Source organism: Caretta caretta, chromosome 2, assembly GCF_965140235.1.
Source record: "Caretta caretta isolate rCarCar2 chromosome 2, rCarCar1.hap1, whole genome shotgun sequence".
In the NCBI taxonomy this organism is placed as follows: Eukaryota; Metazoa; Chordata; order Testudines; family Cheloniidae; genus Caretta; species Caretta caretta.
In genome coordinates, this window is record NC_134207.1 from 153,856,620 (window position 1) to 153,876,253 (window position 19,634).

Genomic DNA, 19,634 nt, shown 5'->3' on the forward strand with positions numbered 1-19,634 from the left:
GTAAAGGAAGGGAGACCACAGGGGGTGGTTGTAATCTCCTTGTGGCCCTTGGAGTGCAAAAGGGGCCAACAACTGGGAGATCTTTTTCTTCAGAGGAAAGGAGAACAAATGGAGATACCCAGTTGGGAATCTTTTTTTCTCTCAGTTAGGCGCTGTTGCAGAAATTGCTTGTAGTGATGGAATGCCTCAAGATGGAAAAATGGGGACAAAAATGTTTCCATGTAGTAGTTTCCAATCCAGGAACCAGTTCCTCCAGCTGCTCTCACTTCAGATTCCCTGTACTTGACCCATGGTGAGCCCACAAGGTCTGGTCCTCATTTTTACATTCTATTACTACGGAGATGTCAATATTAATATATAGAATTGCATGGTAGTTGTAGCAGTGTTCGTCCCAGGAAATTAGGGAGATTAGGGGTTGAAGGAATATCTTTTATTCGTTCAATAAAAGGTGTTACTTCAGCCACCTTGTGTCTCTAATACTGATGTGTGGCTCTTTGAGAATTCAAAACAAAGTGAGGAATGAACTGAATTTTAGATCAGTGCTATTTTAGGTTGTTTTGGAGTGTATAATTCATACAAAAGAAATTTAACCACCAGCAATTAGAATCGTCTCCTTTTATTCTCATTAATTCATGTAAAGTTGCATTACATAACTTAAGTCCAAATGGGCTGTGGGGAAGATACTGAAACCTCGGAGTGTGGCAAGTTTTAGTCCCACATTTAAAACCTACATTCTATCCAGCAACACTAAATAGACAATTTCAAATTAAACCAAGTGGTTAGCCACTTTATTATTTTGATAAGCTTCTGAAAGCTGGCTTCAAGATCAAGGATAATGAGGTTCAGAATTTCCATTTCAAGTATATAACACAAATACCACATGCATGCACAGACAATGGTAACAGAGAATACTAATGTTTTGTCAAGTGAATGTATTTCGACTAATCCAATCATCCTTACTAAAGACTTTGCACTCAATGGGAGCTTTCTCCATTATTCAGGTGTAATTATGATAGAATTTAAGACTATACCAAACCTTCCTTTCTTCCACCACATGCTAGTGAGCATGTTCATTAGTGAGATTTGAGGGAAGGGTTAATGTTCATCACACAACTCTTTCGTAAGAAAGTTTGTCTAAAGCGTAAACCTGATGAGCTAAAAGGAACTGGAACACACTGCTCAAATGGAAAGGCCCTGAGCAATCACCACCATGGAGAGAAGGAAAACCATGGAGAAATACACAGTGGGATCCCGCAGAGGGGTAAAGCTACTACAGAGGACACCCTCCAGCTCCACATAGGATCCCCATTCCAACTACACAAAAAAACCCCACCACCAGTGGGCAGCATAGACAAAGCAGGCAGGGCAGGAACTGCACTAAGCAGTATGTAATATGGAATGCTGCCCGCAGTGACATGGACAGCAGATGCAAGTTCTCCAATTCCCATAGAACAGATAAAGGGAAAAAACAGCTACTGGTCTTATAATACAAGAGAAAAAAGCTGAAGAGAAATCTAGCAAAGTCTTTCTGCAGGGCTGGTATCCACAAATGATCACCCCTATTCCGTGGACACACACACACACACCTCCCATATTTCCTGCGCACCTGTGAGAAGACTGCATGATTTCATGGTTTGGCTGAGCCAAAGTTTTTGAATTACTTTGTTCTTTCTAGATGCCTTTGCTTATGAAAGTATACGGGCTTAAACGCTGAGCTGCATCATTTAAGAAAACTGCAGAGAGATTCTTAGTGCTATGTCAGAGAGTTCAGAATATTTAAGATAAACAAAATGGCCAAGCAGTATACAAGATGCCCTAAAATGTTTACAGATCTTCCCTGGGTACTACCATTTTCATATTTACAAGGGAGACACCCCGCTGACATGCACCAAGCCAAGATGAGACACCATGGGCAGCAGAAGCAGCATTTTTCAGGTAAGTTCTGTGGGTGAAATCCTGGCCCCACTGAAGCCACTGGGGCCTTGCCATTGACTTCAACCGAACCAAGATTTCACCCAGTTTCTTTGTTTGGTTTTATACAGATGCAAATATAGCACATCTCACCACACAAAATACACCATTTATCGAAAAAGAGCTGTTAATGTTTCTTGTTCCTTTTGCCTCAGCTTGTTGTTCTGGTAATTTTTCTTGTACATAGATTATACACAATATCTCCCAGCTTCATTATTTCAGCAAGCTTTGTTATGAAATTTCCATATTTTGACTCAACTTGGGCACACTTTGGATAAGCCATGTGTCTGATTTGTAACTCCCGTAATAGCTGATACCTATATCCCATTTATTACATTTCTCTCTTCAAATATTTTGTTTTACAATACTCACTCTGCCCACATGTTAAGAGTATTCACTGTTTCTCGAAATAGAAAAAGTGGACAATTTTTGCATTTCATACTACAAGAAGAACATGGCCATTTCACTTGTTTATACAGGCAAGCACCATTTAGGTAAAAGTACAAGACACTAAAATCTCACAATTATTACATGCAGTAAACGAATCAGAGAACAATATTGTAAAATAAAAATTGTAAAAAAAGTGATACTCCTTTATGGATTTGGCACTTTTACCATGTGTAACAGTGCAGCAGTCTGACTAGCGCAGTTATCTATAGTACCTCATACAATACTGAGCATTATGTGTAAACAGTTCACACCATTCAGTTTTACTTCTGGAAAAAAAAGATACATCAATAAAAAAATGCCTAGCCTATAAAGCCTAGAGCTCATTTACAGTAGCTAATAGAAAAAGCAGAACCATGTCTACTATAAGCTTCAATTCAACATCAGATAACCAAGATTATAGGTTTATGCTGAACACAATTTTATGTTCAAACACAGAGATAAGCAGCATAATCCCAAAACCTAACAGGATTCCAGCATTCTGTAACAGGAAATATCCCCAACGGCTACATCCGTGATCACTAGCATCATTGTGCAGCATTTCAGGCACCTAAATAAAAAAATAATAATATTACCATCTTCAAAATAAATAGTATCCCTCATTCTGACTTGTTCGCTAAGGGCCAGATTCTGTCCCCCTCACTCATGTGGAGTAGTCCCTTACTCCTTGAGTAGTCCCACTGACTTCAGTGACATCACTTGTGGCATAAAGTCTAGTCCTCAGGTGTAAGGATATCAGAGTCTGCCTCCAAACAGCTCATCATACCTTGGAACGTGATGATGTTGCACAGGTCTAATCAGCACCATCTATTTTCAGGAATTATACCAAATGAAATGAATGCCTTCCAATTATATTATTGGTGCATAGATGACTTATTTACAAATGAAAAATAAGAATATAATCTGATTTTCATAAACAATATAGTTCTAGAAACAAGAACAAGTTTGTACATTATTTCTGCCTATTAGAATAATTTCCAGTCTTGTACTGTCCCAGTTTAATCTAGAGAAGTGCTGAAGATTTATTGCAAGTGTGCAGCATGTCTCAGGATCATGCCAACAGTGTACAACCAGGCCATTGTACCATTATCCAATACACCAGCCACAGCATCTTCATCACTAATAAAACTGGTATTAAAAAGTAACTGAAACAGGCTGACATAGGGGGAATGTCTCACTGAAAACAAACATCTCTACCTCCCCTCACTGTTATTTTTTTTAAATGTCTCATGTTTTTGCCTCAATACTTACTGCCACAGACCATTGTCCTTTAATGTTCCATTCCACCAATATCTCCTATACAGAATAAATCCAGAACCTGAACAATTTTACTCAATTAAGCAACACCATTGAGGTGCCTAGAGATTCTTTACAATGTGGTTATGTGGATTCCCAGAGAATTTTGCTTTAAGCAGAAAAAAAATTCTAGTAATATTCCAATTTGGCATAAAATTTCAATTATTTGAATAGGAACTTCCAACACATTATGCTATTCACAATAATTTAATGTCTATTTACTTGTGTGTGTTCCATAGTTATGTTGAAAAGCTTCCTTAAGAACAAATTAAATGGTGTCAGTCTTTAGGTTAAGAAACATGTAATACATGTGGTCAATGTTTTCTAAGAGGAAAGAAACCCACTTCCTATTTTATGACAAACTGATTTTGGTATTGATTCTGAATCTCAGTTATGTAAACAGCAAGTAGTTCTAGTTACATACTTACCATATCAACAAGAGCCACATACATGAACAAGCCAGCAGTAAGTGCAAATATCCACATTGAAACATTGTCAGCATAGTGACCAATAAGAATCCCAGTTGCCATTCCAAGATATGCTAGCATAGCTGATAGAGCATTATAAAGAACAGCTTGTTTGACTGTCATGCCAGCTTTTAGAAGTACAGCAAAATCTCCTATAGCAGAAAAAAAAAAAAGTATCTTTCACCCACTCATGTAACTACTGTAACATGCGCAGTAACATTTATTTTCACCACCTAGAAAGAATATATGGAACTATTTTAGTGCCTGTTATTGGCTTTCTTCAAAGTTTTCGTCCAGAAAATAAGTTGTTCATTTATGGAGAAATAGGTCAGTCAATGAGTGAACACGTGAAAACTGCTGCATACCCACGATCTATAGTATGAAAATTTAGTCCTGCACAAGATCACATTTTTAGTTTATTTTTAGTATTCTGGAAAATGCATACTGTCGGACTTACCTGATTTAATAATGTATATCATTTTAACCGAAGTATTCCACAGTATTCAACCTCAGTGAACACTGTATAAAGTATTTTTTCCACAAACTGGCTTTAATGGATTTTGAAAAAAAAAATTGCTATGTGATGTGTTCTCATCATGGTTCTACCCAGTTATCCAGTGACTTTTCTAAATACTTTATACTCTAGCCCAGTCATTGCTTAAGAATTTCTTTATTAATTTCTATAAAAAAGTGACCTTACGTATCTCAGTTTCACTAGAATGATTAACAGCAGTGCTAATTTGAAATGGGTAAGAGTACGGAAATATCCCTGTGCCATTCCAAACTCACTGTAAAGAATATTGCCATGTTTTGTAGTGTTTACCTATTACACACACATATATATATATATGTTTGCAAACCATTTTTCTCTGGGGGATGCGACTCCCCTGCTAATCTCTATGTAACCCCACCATTTTATACCACAACCTGTAAAATCCTATGTCAAGGCAAATTTCCAGACAAGACAGGCTTGATGAGATTCCTTTTTAAAATCATCCACAGAAACATTCTAAGCAATGGGCAGCCTCCGTTAGTTCAGTAAACAAAACAAGCTTCATTCTACTGAGATAAAAAAGACTAAGTGCTCAATCCAATTCCTAATGACTTCTCTGTGACAGATACCAGGCCCCAAACCTATAACCTCGTAGTATCTAAATTCTTATGTGGAAGACACACACAGATTAACCCAATCTGACTAGAAAGACTCAAGATGTAGAGTTCCAAACAACATCCCCAAGTTAGACTTTGGATGGGAATCTTTTGCAAGATCTGAACTTGAGCTGAATAATAGTGGAAAAAGCAATCCACCAATGTTTGTTCAAACTTGAAAGTGAATTTTAATTTGATATTTGAGAGTACCCTAAGTACCCTTTCAGCAAATATTCAAGCACTTCCATATTATCCTCTGTGCACACACACAAAAATCAAGTTAAGCAGGTATTTGACAGAAACCAATTGCAAATTGCATATTCAGTTGCAAGATTCACAAGTTACACGTAAGTCACACAAATTAAGGAACAGAAATAATGCCACGTAATTAAACATAATACATGTTGAATATCTGCAAACTGAGTGATCTGATCAACAAAAACTTAACTTCTGAGATTTGCAAATAATTCTAAATAGTAAATCTATTCATGAATTTTATAATCTGTTTAAAAAACAGCTGTAAACTGAGTGAACACTTCTGATCCTGGTTAGAATTATTTCCTCCTAAGACTTCAGAAAAATGTTTGCTATGCAATAAAACATTGATAAAATAAAGCATTATCCTTTAATGTCTCCCAAATTCCTAGCAAGCTATCCTTTACTAAAATATCGTGTTGTCTTACCTAACTCATGGGGTAATTCATGGCAAAATACAGCCACAGAAGTACTTAATCCACTAGATAAACCTTCAGTAAAGGCTGCGCCTGTGAAAAGACAAAAAAAAACCCCAAAATGTTACAGTTGAAAAAATCAAGCTTGGAAACATTGCTGTATGTGTTCATATCCGATTAGGGCAGAAATGGCCAAACAGCCGAACTCCAAAGAAAAGTGAAAGTGTTTGTGTGTCTGTGTGTCATAGATTTTAAAACCAGAAGGGACAATCATCATCTAGTCAAACCAGTATAACAAAATAATTTAACCTTGTAATTTCTGTTTCAAGCCCATCTCTTATAGCACTTTTTCTTAAAAAGCAAAAACCTACCATTGGTCTCAAATGCCAAAACAAAAAAAGCAGAGGATTGGTGCTTCATCGACCAACTTCACCCGACGCTTTACTCAAGCTGCTGTAGATTAAAAATGTGATTTTTACTAGCCAGTTCTATATTTACTGCTGACAGCATTCTGCACCAACAAATTTAAAAATTCTACGCACAGTATTTTAAAATTCTGCAAGTTTTATTTGTCAATCAATAAATGCAGAGGCTCCAGCATGACAGTGAGAAGCACAGGCCACTGGTTGCATGAAGGTGGAAGACCACCCTGCAGCCTCCCCACCCCAGGGACACAGACTCAGTGGTGAGGCTGCACCCAACCCTGACACAGCACAAGGCCTGAGCCTGCCCAGTAACACCCTGGGGCCCTGCCGCTCTGCACTGGGTATGGGGCAGGCAGACTCAACCAGGCAGGATCCAAGTGTGAAGGGGCTTGGGGGGGGGGGGGGGGCCTGCTCCAGGTGTTTGGTGAGAGGAGTCTGCGTGGGACAATCTAGGTGCAGACAGCTCAGTGGGGGTGGGGGGGGGTGTCCCCTAGGTGTGGGGGGATCTGGATGCACAGAGGCTTGTTGGAGAGGGGGAGGGGAGAGGTTCCAGGTGCAGGGGCAATGGGACTCTACCGGGGCTTCCAGGTGAAAGTGGTTGGGGCTCAGGAGAAGGGTTTGGGTGTCGGAGTCTCAGCAGGGGGGTCCGAGTGCTGGAGGGGTGGGGGTCTGGGTGCAGCTAATTGGGAGTCAGTCGCATGGGAGTCTGGATGTTGGAGCTCAAGAGGTGCGGGGAGTAGGGCTTGAGTGCAAGGAGTTCAGTGGGGAGTGGTGTGAGTGCAGGGGTGGGATTCCAGATGGACAGGTTGAGGTTCAATGGGGTGGGGTTTGGGTATGGAGAGCTGGGGGGTTCTAGATGTAGTGGGTGAGGCTTGGAAGGGGGTGTCTGGGTATGGGAGATACAGATGCACAGGGGTTGGGTGAATGGGGGAACAGCTCCCCATACAGTGACCCCTCCCCTCACAGCTGAGTGATGGGGGCAGGAAGCAGGAAAGGATGCTGAGCTTCCTGCAGCTGGGGGAGATTTCTCGGGGTAGGTCTGACACAGCCCCAGCCTGCAAGGGGAAGTCCCAGTCCCATCCTCTCCTGCCTTCAGCCCAGCCAGGACTAGCAGCTAATCCTGGCTCAAGGTAGAAGCCACTGGCTGGAGTGTCCCCAGCCCTGCAGTGATTTACCATTTTTCTGCAGGGAAGCAAAGAAATCTGCGGGGAACATGAACTCTGCACACGCATCATGGCGCAGAATTCCCCCAGGAGTATATATTGCTCAATTTCACAAAATTTTGTCCTGAATAAATCTAGCACTGAAATAGTGAGAGTTATTCCTGTGGTTGTGTCAACCCTGCTTGTATCAAGAAATACTTGAAATATCACAAGAAAGCTCTTTCCGGATCAAAGGCTCAAATAAACACCAAAGAATTTGAATTCTTAGACACGTCTTAGCTTAACATTTGTGGTTCATCTCCTGCTACTTGCAAGAAATAGTTTATACAGAGTGTATTTTATCAATTTTTGAAGGAGAAGCCCAGGATGTATTCAAAGCTCTATTTGCATAATGTCTTTTGTCACGGCCTGTACCATGGTTTATTAAAATCTTAAGTGGATGAAAGATAACACAAAGGCAATATTGACCCCTAACTGTTATATAAAATTTATGAACATACATATAAATGGAACTGAAAAGGCAGACACCAGGTCCTAAAATCTGATTAGGGATTTTCAAGGCTTCCGGTAAGGCTGTATAATTCTATTAACAACAAACAAAGACCTTTCCCAGACCTGAAGAGCAGCTCTGTGTAAGCTCGAAAGCTTGTCTGTCAACAACAGAAGTTGGTCCAATAAAAGACATTACCTCACCTATCTTGTCTCTCTAAAAAAACAAGATGTTAAGATGGGAGAGGTTCATACGTGGAACCAATGGATATTAGTTTTTATTGCAGTGGTGACTGGTGCTGAAAATAAGTGTGTGTGGGTGGAGGGCTGGTGGTAGCAAACTGCCTGTGGCCCAGCTTCTGCCAGGGTGATTATGTTTTTCAAAGTGGAAAACTGGAAGAATGCAAAAAGAAAAGGAGTACTTGTGGCACCTTAGAGACTAAAATTTATTTGAGCATAAGCTTTCGTGAGCGACAGCTCACTTCATCGGATGCATTCACTGCTCCCTGACTGCCCCCACCCCTATCCACACCCCTGCCCCCAACAGGACCCGCAGGACTCTGACACCTATCCAACCCCCCATTCCCCATCCCCTGACCATTCCTCCCACCCCCCCGAACCTCCACCCATCCAACTGCCCCCCTGCTCCCTGTCCCCTGATTGCCTCCGGGAGCCCCTGCCCTTATCCAACCCCCCTGCTCCCTTACCATGCCACTCAGAGCACCAGTACTGGCAGCCACGCCGCCCAACCAAAGCCAACCACACAGTCAAACCGTGCAGTTTAGAGCAGTGGGGCAAGCCGGTGGCTCTCGCAGCCACGTTGCCCGGCAGGAGCTCACAGTCCCACCGCCCAGAGCTCTGGCGGCACGGCAAGCTGAGGTTGCGGGGAAGGGCGGATGGCAGGGGAGGGGCTGGGGGCTAGCCTCCCCGGATGGGAGCTCAAAGGCTGGGCAGGAGGGGCCCGCGGGCCGGATGTTACCCGTGGATCGCAGTTTGCCCACCTCTGGTCTAGATGAATCAGTTAATGAGGCCTTACTAAATTGGCTGGTCTCATTTGTTACAGGTGATATTAGCCTTCCCTTGTATTTTACTGCAAGTCCACCAAATCCATCCTTTCCCAAATCTCTCTCACATATACTTAGGAAAATTGATTCTTCTTGGCTTTTATTACATGCAAATCCTCTTATTTTTCCTACCACGTTTTCACTACTGATAAGCTGGAAAATTTAGATTCGATGGTCCAATTTTTATTTTAAAAAAAGGTTATATCAGAAGCTCTCATCACATTATATTATGAATTGGATACAGAATCTATGTTTGTTCACATCATTATTCTGAAGTCCAAAGAAATACTTATATACTATCACTTATTGTATCCCTTCCTCATGCAAACAAGAAAAAGGAATTCAGCCCTGCAATGTGATTTATAGTAAAGTTACTGTCCTTGAACTGACTACAGTGCATTGTTGCAACTGACCCTACATTAAAAATGAATCCAACATCTGTAGAGCAATGAGCACATCTAGAAAACTGTTGTTAGTCTTTCGTGATCTTGACTTGTTGGTGTTGACTGCTCATTTAAAAAAAAAAAAAAATTCCCTCCCATCACCATCTTACTTTACATCCAGAATTCTCATTATCCATCTTGCTAGAGAAAGGTAGGGGACAGCCAACCTGATCTCACTTGTCTAATGCCCAAAATGCCGTGCTGCATATACGGCTTTTGTGAATAGCTCATTAAATCTTTCCAAAAAAGCTACAGCATTCCAGTATCACAGAACTGAAGGAATAAAACATGCATGAGAGAAGGAATAGGTACACGAACAAACCATGCAGGAAGAGGAGATACTGTTATACCTTTAGACAAGCTTTTTTTTTTTTTTTTTTTTTTTTTTTTTTTTAAAAACCATAGTCACAGGATATACACTAAACATTCAGTCAAAAAGTTTAGGAACCCCTTCCTTAGGGGCTCTGGACATTTAAAATATGAATCCTGATCTTGGTGAAGGTCAATGAAGCTTGAGGAAAAATATGAAAGACGATGACCTGATTAAAATGAAAACTGGAGACTACATAGACAGGCTATAGGAGTGAAGACATGGGATCACCTATTTTTATGAACACAGCATAGGGAGAATTAACATCAAGCCTGAAATCAGTGGATGCTGCTGGGTGCCCAGCACTTTTGAAACGTGAGGCCAACTACTTAAGTAACTAAATCATGAATTTAGGTGCCTATCTTTAGGCTCCTAGTTTTGAAAATCTTGGTCTGATCTTTTGGGTGTAAAATAATTAAAGCAATATTTATAACTTCCCATTGTCTGTTTCTTTAAGAAATGTCTTTTCTGTTATCTGGTCATTATCCTTATACCTTTCTCAGTTGCAACGAATAAGTTATGGTTTACTGTTTCGCACTAGCTATCCAGGTTTCCAATCTGTAACCTTGACTGATCAATTCAAAACCCACTAGCAGATCACTGGCTAATTTATTATGGCAAGACTCTTATCTGATGTCCTCTCGCTAGAAGTTAAGTGGCAGCAGAGGAACAATTTTACCTTGCTGTTATTACATGAGAAGGCAAAAGTATTGTATAAACACTTACCGATTGCTAAGCCATCACTGAAGTTGTGTAGTCCATCACCCATAATCACCATCCAGGCTAGAGTAGCTATCCCAGCATCCTTCAGCTCTTCGCGTGAGTAGCGCTGACTGTGGCTGTGTGGATGATGATTCTGGGTATGATGGTGATGCAGAATATGATGGTAGTCATGATGATGGTGACTCAGATGATCTGACTGTCCAAGAGTGTCATGTAAATGAGAATGGCATTTGTTTCTACACCCCCTGGATACATATTCATTGTCTGTTTCCTCTTGATGGGAATGAGCTATCATGACTTCTTCTTCTTCTTGTACCACAGGTTGCTGAGAAATGAAGTGTGATGGATCTTGTGACTCTGTCCCTAAGTAACCTTCAGGCCCTTGTAAATAATAAAATAAATAAGACTACATAACTGTACATAAAAATAATCACATACAATGTTACGTTACAATAAGAGAAAAGCAAATAAATTCAGAATTGAGACGGACACCTTCTTCCACTGTGACTAAGTATGGCAATATTTTGAATGACTTACCACAATAGTTTCCTTTTAAATATCATCTCAAATTTCCCTAAACTCACCATGAAATTCTACAGAAATGTTACAAAATTATATATATAAAAAAAGTCTTAACTCCTAACTTGTCTCTAAAGACTCATTTCCAAAAAACAAAATCTTCACAAGTTATACTGTGGTGATCTAACTTCTTTCAGCTGATAAAATATATTATTTTTATAGCAACATTATACTATATCACATATTAAATCATTTGCTAGTTTTTGAACTATTTTTCTTAGGCACAAATGTGTACAGTTTTTACTTTTTAAACTTGCACAGTTTGACTTGTAGCCCAATTGTTTTGAAAATTAAAAAAAGTCTGAAATCACATTGTATGTACTTTTAATGAATTTTAGGCTGAATTATAAGCCACCAAAATCAGAGAAGTTATAATATAAGGATCAATTCTGGCACTTTGTGATGATATAGATGTAATTGATCACTACATAAAAATCCGGAAGTCTGAACTTCCAAAAAATAGTCAGACATATGCACAGAAGGAAAGTATCCAATACAGAAGGACATGGCAAGTTGTATTAAACATTTAATGTCAAGATAGGTCAGTTAAGTTAAGAATTGGCTCTAACTGGCACTTCAGTTAACTTCTTTACCTGCAGTGAGTGACACTGAAAGACGACAATTCTTGTGTCTTTGGGGGAAAAACACAAAACAAAAAACGTAATTTGCAATATGATCCTGAAATAAAAATCCCATTGACCTCAGCACCAATGGGAACTGGTTTCTGCAAAATAAGATATGCTCCATATAGCCACATAAAAACTACAAATGGGGATCAGTAAAACCAAATTCCACTGTGATACCTATGCAGACAATCAGATATAGAAGAGTTCTGTTTGAGGCTACAGGATCATGTATGGCATGCAACACTAAGCCAACATATGAGCTTTTATGTATTTTCAGGAGAGTCTGGGGTTCTGTCGAATCAAATAGAGAATATTAGTATTCTGGTAGTTCTAGTCAGCGTTAGATGCTTGAGGTGCTTAAAAAACAAGAGACAGAAAATTGGAGAAAAAAATACAATTAAAAGAAGCCAGAGATAATTTATCATGCCAGAAACAACATCTCCTGTTAACTACAGATAAAAAGTGCTGTCTCCATATAATATGATTGCAGGAGATATACCCATGCGATTTGGGGTCCCTGCAAACTGAACAAAGTTCCTTTTTTAAACTGACTATTTTGGTACTGTTCTACTCGGTGGAGCAGTTCACACATTTTGATTCCAAGAAATGCTTCCGAGATGGTGTTTTGCTCAAGAGTCTGAAAAACGAGTTAAAGCAGTAAAAGTGAAAGTAACCCTTCTAACCCTGAACATAGAAACAGAAATAAACCCAAATCCCCATTTATTTTTTTCAATTGAGTATATGATTCAGCCTTGCAATAGGATCAAGAGGAGAGAGAGGAAGTCCACAGAGGCATATAAGGGCACATCTTAAAACCTCTAATGGGGTAAGTAGAGAATATGAAGTCCAGGGCTTAAAGGAGTGAGGCAAAGGGGCATAAGTCAACTTCATCTATGCTTTCAATCCACCAACTTCAGTGGGCTTTCACCAAGGATGTGTATATTTGTTCGCAGACAGAACACTGCTGTACTTGGACAAATTTTTGACATGAACTCCCCTCCAGCAAATATCACACTAATATGCAAGACATTTTATAATTATATTTTCACCTCAGAATTGCTTTAATCTCACTCTTGCTGAGAATGAGGTATTTTGATCACACTGTAATTTAAAACCCAGAATGAGATTACTTAATGTTAATATATCACACACACACACGCCCTGTTTACACCTACCTTACAATCCAAGTGCTTATCATAGTGGATATTTCAGTAGCCGAGCACACACAGTACTGAAATCAGCCTATAAAAATCAAAAAGCTCAATGTTTTATTGTAAACTTGTACCAGAAGATCTGGACGTTTGGTGGCACTCTTGTTCCATGAAATTTTTAAGGTGTTTTCATTAATGGTCTGATTTTGAGAAATGCTGAATACCTGCAGCTTCCCTCTCCCCAATTAACTTCATCTCGAATTGTGGGTGCTCAGCCCTTCTGAAAATCAAGTCCTCGGGTATTTGAAATATGTAAGCTTGAGTGCTTACGTTTTGATACCAGATTTGACACAGGGACTCTTAAAAATCCTTCCTCCATAGAGTTACAGGTACTATTAGTCTAGAAATTGGTAGATGCATAAGCATCTTAAACTTCTGTAGACAGAAGGGCTTAAACAGAACAGTTTTGATTTCCAGTGCTCAATCCTGTATCACAAGAGTAGAAGCTTAAAAATTCAGAAAACACATGGACTACTTCGAACCCCTATCAACATTAAAAAAAGGTTAAAAATCAACTTACTTAGGGTCAATCCTCTGCATACCAACGTGTATCAAGATTTTGTTTCAGGAAAGATTTAATTAACCTAGCTACACAGTGATCCAGTCAACAGTAAGTGAAAGGATCAATGAGCCTTCAATAGCATAGAAAAGATTCTTTACCCTTTTGATTGATACAATTGTGCAGTAGTATTACTAAGACTTACGATAATCTGCATCTAATTTTTCTTCATTTGTTGAAAACTTCTTACTTTCTGCATCTTCATTTTTTTTCTGACTCCAAAAGAAAAATTGAAGTTATAAATATTTTACTTATTTTTCAGGATATATATGAGCAATACACAGTATATTTATAAAATTATGCAGCATGAAAATCAAGAGGACAGCATGGAGATATCCAAAGAATACATAATCAGGAAGATGACTAGAACGTCAGCAGAAGCAGAGTAAGAAGTAGAGTAAAAAGGCAAAGAATTAGCTAGGGTACAGAGGGAAAAAAAATGTCACAATGAGCAGGCATAAGGATTTATACAGAATTACACAGTAACTATAGTTCCACTTTATACTTGAAACACTTCTAAAGCCTCACAAAATGCCAATTTTTTCCCTATTGTAGTGTTTAACGCATACTCAAATTTTAAACAAATGTCTCTTTAAAACATGATGAAAACCAAGCATCTGCTCTGCCTGGGAACTATTTGCCCAGAGGTACCTTACAAAGAGCAAAGAACTTTAGCTGTAGTTATGGAGACTGATCCTGCCAACCTCATGAGTATTGGGGGGAGGGATAGCTCAGTGGTTTGAGCACTGGCCTGCTAAATCCAGGGTTGTGAGTTCAATCCTTGAGGGGGCCATTTGGGATCTGGGGCAAAAATTGGGGATTGGTCCTGCTTTGAGCAGGGGGTTGGACTAGATGACCTCCTGAGGTCCCTTCCAACCCTGCTATTCTATGATTTCTTACCCATTTTTACACTATGCAGCTTGCTACAGTGGGCACCATTTTATAAAATAACATTTACACCCACAGTAGTTAGAATAGGAATAACACCAATGATGTAAGTGTAAGGACTACCATAACAATCCCAATATAGTAACCACTGGGATTTTTGGAGGGAGGAGGAGGAGAATGATGTGGTTTTTGTTGTTTTAAGATGGCACTCACTGTAAATCAGGTCTTTCACTGTAACTTCAAGGTAAACAACTGAAAGATGCAGACTGAATTATCTGCTTGTGCAAGAAAACAGTTAACAGAATTCTTTTTAGGAATATAAATACATGTCTACTCTGAAGGAGGAAAGATGGTTAGGATCACCCAAAGTATAGTACTATAGACTTATAAGCAAAAATTGAGTTGTGAGCACATTCCTTATTAGCTACCAAATCTAATCAACAAGCTGCTCTCTACAAAAGACTAATTTTAATATCCACAGACACGACTATTACATAGTGCAATGAGGCTTCAAAAATGTAATTTCCCTACCTTTTTCTTCTTGTCTTTAAACTGCTTAATTAAAGTGATCAAATGCTCAGCTAGAAACATGAAATACAGGCCTCCAAGGGCTGTCAGTCCTTTCCATGTGGAATCCAAATAAGCAGTTTCTTCTTCACTTTGAAAGACAAGATGCTTGAACAGGGCATCTTTATTTTGTTCAAGTAAAAGTTTCTCGTGGTGATGGTGATGATTTCCATGAGACTAAGGGAAATTAAAAAAAAAAAAACATTCAAGTTCCACTAATTCAGAATAAATTTCAGTACAACAGAAGAAAAAACTGAAAGGTGCTCTGTGGCTCATTTTTATTGATTCCAGAGACAAATCTTATTACTTTCTTAAATGTGAGAAAGAACTATAAATGAAAACAACTCAAAATGGATTAAACGGCTGTGATGTTTGTGGGTAAAGGGAAATATTTAAAGAGTACATGCAGACCCAGCCATCACCCCCTACCAAGTGTGCATATGCACCTTTCTTAGAATGGTTTGCAACATTAGGATGCTCTTGCTAAATCCTCAGCTAGTAGTGGTGGCCCAGACCACCATTTTTACTGCCTCATCTATAGCTGACAAAGAAGCTAGGAACATTCCTTTCTAATACAGACCACACAATAGTGACCCAAGCCTTTGCCTGCTCTCAGAGGACCCCATCTCTGGGGCTCTCCCCCATTGGGAGGCTACTTGAACCAAAGTTGGGCAGCTTTCAGGGCAGGAGAGAAGGACTTCTGCTTAACTTTTTCATGAGTTTGTCTTATTCCAGAAAATTCTGCTGCCAATATATTTTTGAGGTGGCAGCAACAGTAATTTTGTTTAATGTACACGTTGATTAAATTTATGTTTTGAAACAGTAAATGGCATTCACTTCCTATGACAATAAATAAATGGCTGGTTAAATAGAGCAGAAAGGATCAAAATAATCTGCTAGCTAAACAAAGATCCCACAACTCAGGCAGATTAGTGTTAAGGTGAATCCAAGGGTGTATAATGAATAAACCATCTGACAGAAGCACCATTATGGAGACTGAATTTTAATATCGGGGAAAACAAAAATCTAGGTATTGCATTGTAAGTGCTCTAAAAAGATGACTGTTTAGCACTAAAAATCAAACTATTCCCTCTCCCATTTTTTTTGCTAGGTATGTTGGATCTAGGGCAGCAGTTAAACAAGTCAACTCTATTCCCAAAGTAGTCTTGATAGGAGTGTGAAAGTTATTTTGCATTTTTTTGCGCTTTTTGGAGGGGGCGGGGGAGTGGGAGTGGAGGGCATGCAGAGAGAATAAAATGACACCTATTTGAACAAGACAAAATCATAAGGGAAAAATTTGATAACAATGATAAATTTACTCATTTTCACTCTCAGTTGTATAGTAGTAAATTTTCCAGATGGAGATACACAAATCTAGAATTTCTGACCAGATTTAATTCCTTAGGTCAAATTTTGAGGTAGAGGTGCATTCCCCTAAAAAGCCCCAATGCATTCCTAAAGTATAGTTTCTTGTCCAGTATGAAAGAGGAAATCCCCTGAGGTCCAGATTCGGACCTTATATAAGCATGGTGCAACTCCCATAAAACACTCTGGATCAAATGCAATAGTCATAGTGTAAGTGGGTTGGAAAATGAGTGTAAACTAAGGATGTCAAGCAGTTAAAAAAAAATTAATCGCACGATGAATCGCACTGTTAAACAATAATAGAATACCATTTCTTTAAATAGTTTTGGATATTTTCATTTTTAAATATATTTATTTCAATTACAACACAGCATAGAAAATGTACAGTACTCACTTTATATTTATTTTTGATTATAAATATTTGCACTGTAAAAAACAAAAGAAATAGTATTTTTCAATTCACCTACTACAAGTACTGTAGTGTAATTTCTTTATCAGGAAAGTTTAACTTACAAATGTAGAATTATGTACAAAAAATAACTGCATTCAAAAAATAAAAATGTAAAACTTTAGAGCCTACAAATCCATTCGGTCCTACTTCTTGTTCAGCCAATTGCTCAGACAAACAAGTTTGTTTATATTTGCAGGAGATAATGCTGTCCATTTCTTGTTTACAGTATCACCTGAAAGCGAGAACAGGCATTTGCACAGCACTGTTGTAGCCAGCGCTGCAAGATATTTATGTACCAGATGCCCTAAAGATTCATAAAAAGAAAAGGAGTACTTGTGGCACCTTAGAGCCAAGGTGTAAAAACACCTTGAATGTTTTTAAAGCCACAATTTATTTGAGCGTGAGCTTTCGTGAGCTACAGCTCACTTCATCGGATGCATACCGTGGAAACTGCAGCAGACTTTATATATACACAGAGAATATGAAACAATACCTCCTCCCACCCCACTGTCCTGCTGGTAATAGCTTATCTAAAGTGATCATCAGGTGGGCCATTTCCAGCACAAATCCAGGTTTTCTCACCCTCCACCCCCCCACACAAATTCACTCTCCTGCTGGTGATAGCCCATCCAAAGTGACAACTCTTTACACAATGTAGATTCATATGTCCCTTCACGCTTCTACCACCGTTCCAGAGGTCATGCGTCCATGCTGATAACTGGTTGTGCTCGATAACCATCCAAAGCAGTGCGGACCCGATGCATGTTCATTTTCACCATCTGAGTCAAATGTGACCAGCAGAAGGTTGATTTTCTTTTTTGGTGGTTCGGGTTCTGTAGTTTCCGTATCAGAATGTTGCTTCTGAAAGCATGCTCTACATCTCGTCCCTCTCAGATTTTGGAAGGCAATGTAGATTCTTAAACCTTGGGTTGAGTGATGTAGCTATCTTTAGAAATCTCACATTGGTACCTTCTTTGTGTTTTGTCAAATCTGCAGTGAAAATGTTCTTAAAATGAACAACATGTGCTGCATCATCATCCAAGACTGCTATAACACGAAATATATGGAAGAATGTGGGCAAAACAGAGCTGAAGACATAGTTCTCCCCCAAGGAGTTCAGTCACAAATTTAATTAAAGCATTATTTTTTAGCAAGCATCATTAGCATGGAGGCATGTCCTCTGGAATGGTGGCCGAAGCATGAAGGGGCATGCGAATGTTTAGCACATCTGGCACATAAATACCACACAACGCCGACTACAAAAGTGTCATGCGAATGCCTGTTCTCACTTTCAGGGGACATTGTAAATAAGAAGCAGGCAGCATTATCTCATGTAAATGTAAACAATCTTGTTTGTCTTAGCAATTGGCTGAACAAGAAGTAGGACTGAGTGGACTTGTAGGCTCTAAAGTTTTACATTGTTTTATTTTTTGAATGCAGTTATTCTTTTGTACATAATTCTATATTTGTAAGTTAAACTTTCATGATAAAAAAATTACACTTCAGTATCTGTATGAGGTGAATTGAAAAATAATGTTTCTTTTGTTTGCCATTTTTACAGTGCAAACATTTGTAATAAAAATAATATAAAGTGAGCATTGTCAACTTTTCATTCTGTGTTGTAACTGAAATCAATATATTTAAAAATGTAGAAAAACATCCAAAAATATGTAGTAAGTTTCATATTCTATTGGTATTCTATTGTTTATCAGTGCAATTAAAACGGATTAATCGGGATTAATTTTTTTAATCCTGATTACTTTGAGTTAATCACATGCATTAACTGCGATTGACTGCCCTAGTGTAAACATTAAAGTAGTGTAGCTTGTACTAAACGGACATTAAGTGTGAAAAACAAATATATCTTGAACATCAAGGAACACAGGAACACAAAAAGCAACTTTCAGGAGGGTGCAAGATAAAGAAAAGCAGCCTGACAAAAGGGTCAGAGCTGTTCTTAATCAGGACCTGCTTTTCCTGCTCCACTCCCTGGTGTGAGAGAATTACTCTTATTGTACCCACCCACCAAATGCCAAATCAGTGCAAGTGCAACTACCTTAATATATGCGCCCAAGTTCCTGTCCCAGTTATGACACTGCTGAATTTAGGCCTGAAGGCTAGTACTTAGCACTTTTGTACACGAGAAGAGTGCTAGTGGAGGTTCTTATGAAGAAGCGTATAGGACTCAGCAGCAGTGCTGCTTTTGTTGCTTCTTTTGAAAATTTTCAAGTTAAGATACATTAGCAACCCCTTAATTGCAGCATAAGTATGGTTCAAGCATCACTGAGAATACTGCTTTCACAAAGCCAGTCTTCCATAAGGTTTGTAAGTAAAGAACATACAATAAAGCATGCTGGATTTTCAGGATACTTGCACCCCAAGCACAGAGGCCCAAGTGCCTCCAGAATCTGAGAAACAGGTCAACAATATAAATAACTGAAGGGAATAAGGAAAAACCTACACATACAGAAAGCAAGGCTTTCAACTCACTGCATAACACTTAGTTTTACTGATGGAGCGTACCACAGGGTTGGACTGTCCCTGTACTATAAGTCCGGCACATAGACGTCCCTAGAGACAGAATTTTATAGGGATTCTAGTCCAGTTCCATTCTTGACCTAAGTTGAGTCTCTTCAACCCCATCACATGGGTAAGTGGTCTGGTATTAAACCTCTCAAAGTGTTGTGTTCCCAGCATTTCTCAGATGCTC

General features: G+C 39.0%; 1 protein-coding gene across 3 annotated transcripts in view; it reads right to left on the reverse strand.

Moving 5' to 3' along the window:
• Positions 1-600: 600 nt before the first annotated feature.
• The window catches only part of SLC39A6 (solute carrier family 39 member 6), a 30,191-nt gene continuing 11,157 nt past the window's right edge, over positions 601-19,634 (reverse strand). For all 3 annotated transcript variants that reach the window (XM_048839465.2, XM_048839466.2, XM_048839464.2), the window contains exons 5-10: positions 15,073-15,285; positions 13,799-13,865; positions 10,682-11,059; positions 6,014-6,094; positions 4,143-4,333; positions 601-2,968 (exon numbers count right to left, since the gene is read on the reverse strand). In XM_048839465.2, the coding sequence (XP_048695422.2) occupies positions 2,816-2,968; positions 4,143-4,333; positions 6,014-6,094; positions 10,682-11,059; positions 13,799-13,865; positions 15,073-15,285 (1,083 nt within the window). In that variant the 3' untranslated portion in view covers positions 601-2,815. The remainder of the gene's footprint in view (positions 2,969-4,142; positions 4,334-6,013; positions 6,095-10,681; positions 11,060-13,798; positions 13,866-15,072; positions 15,286-19,634) is intronic.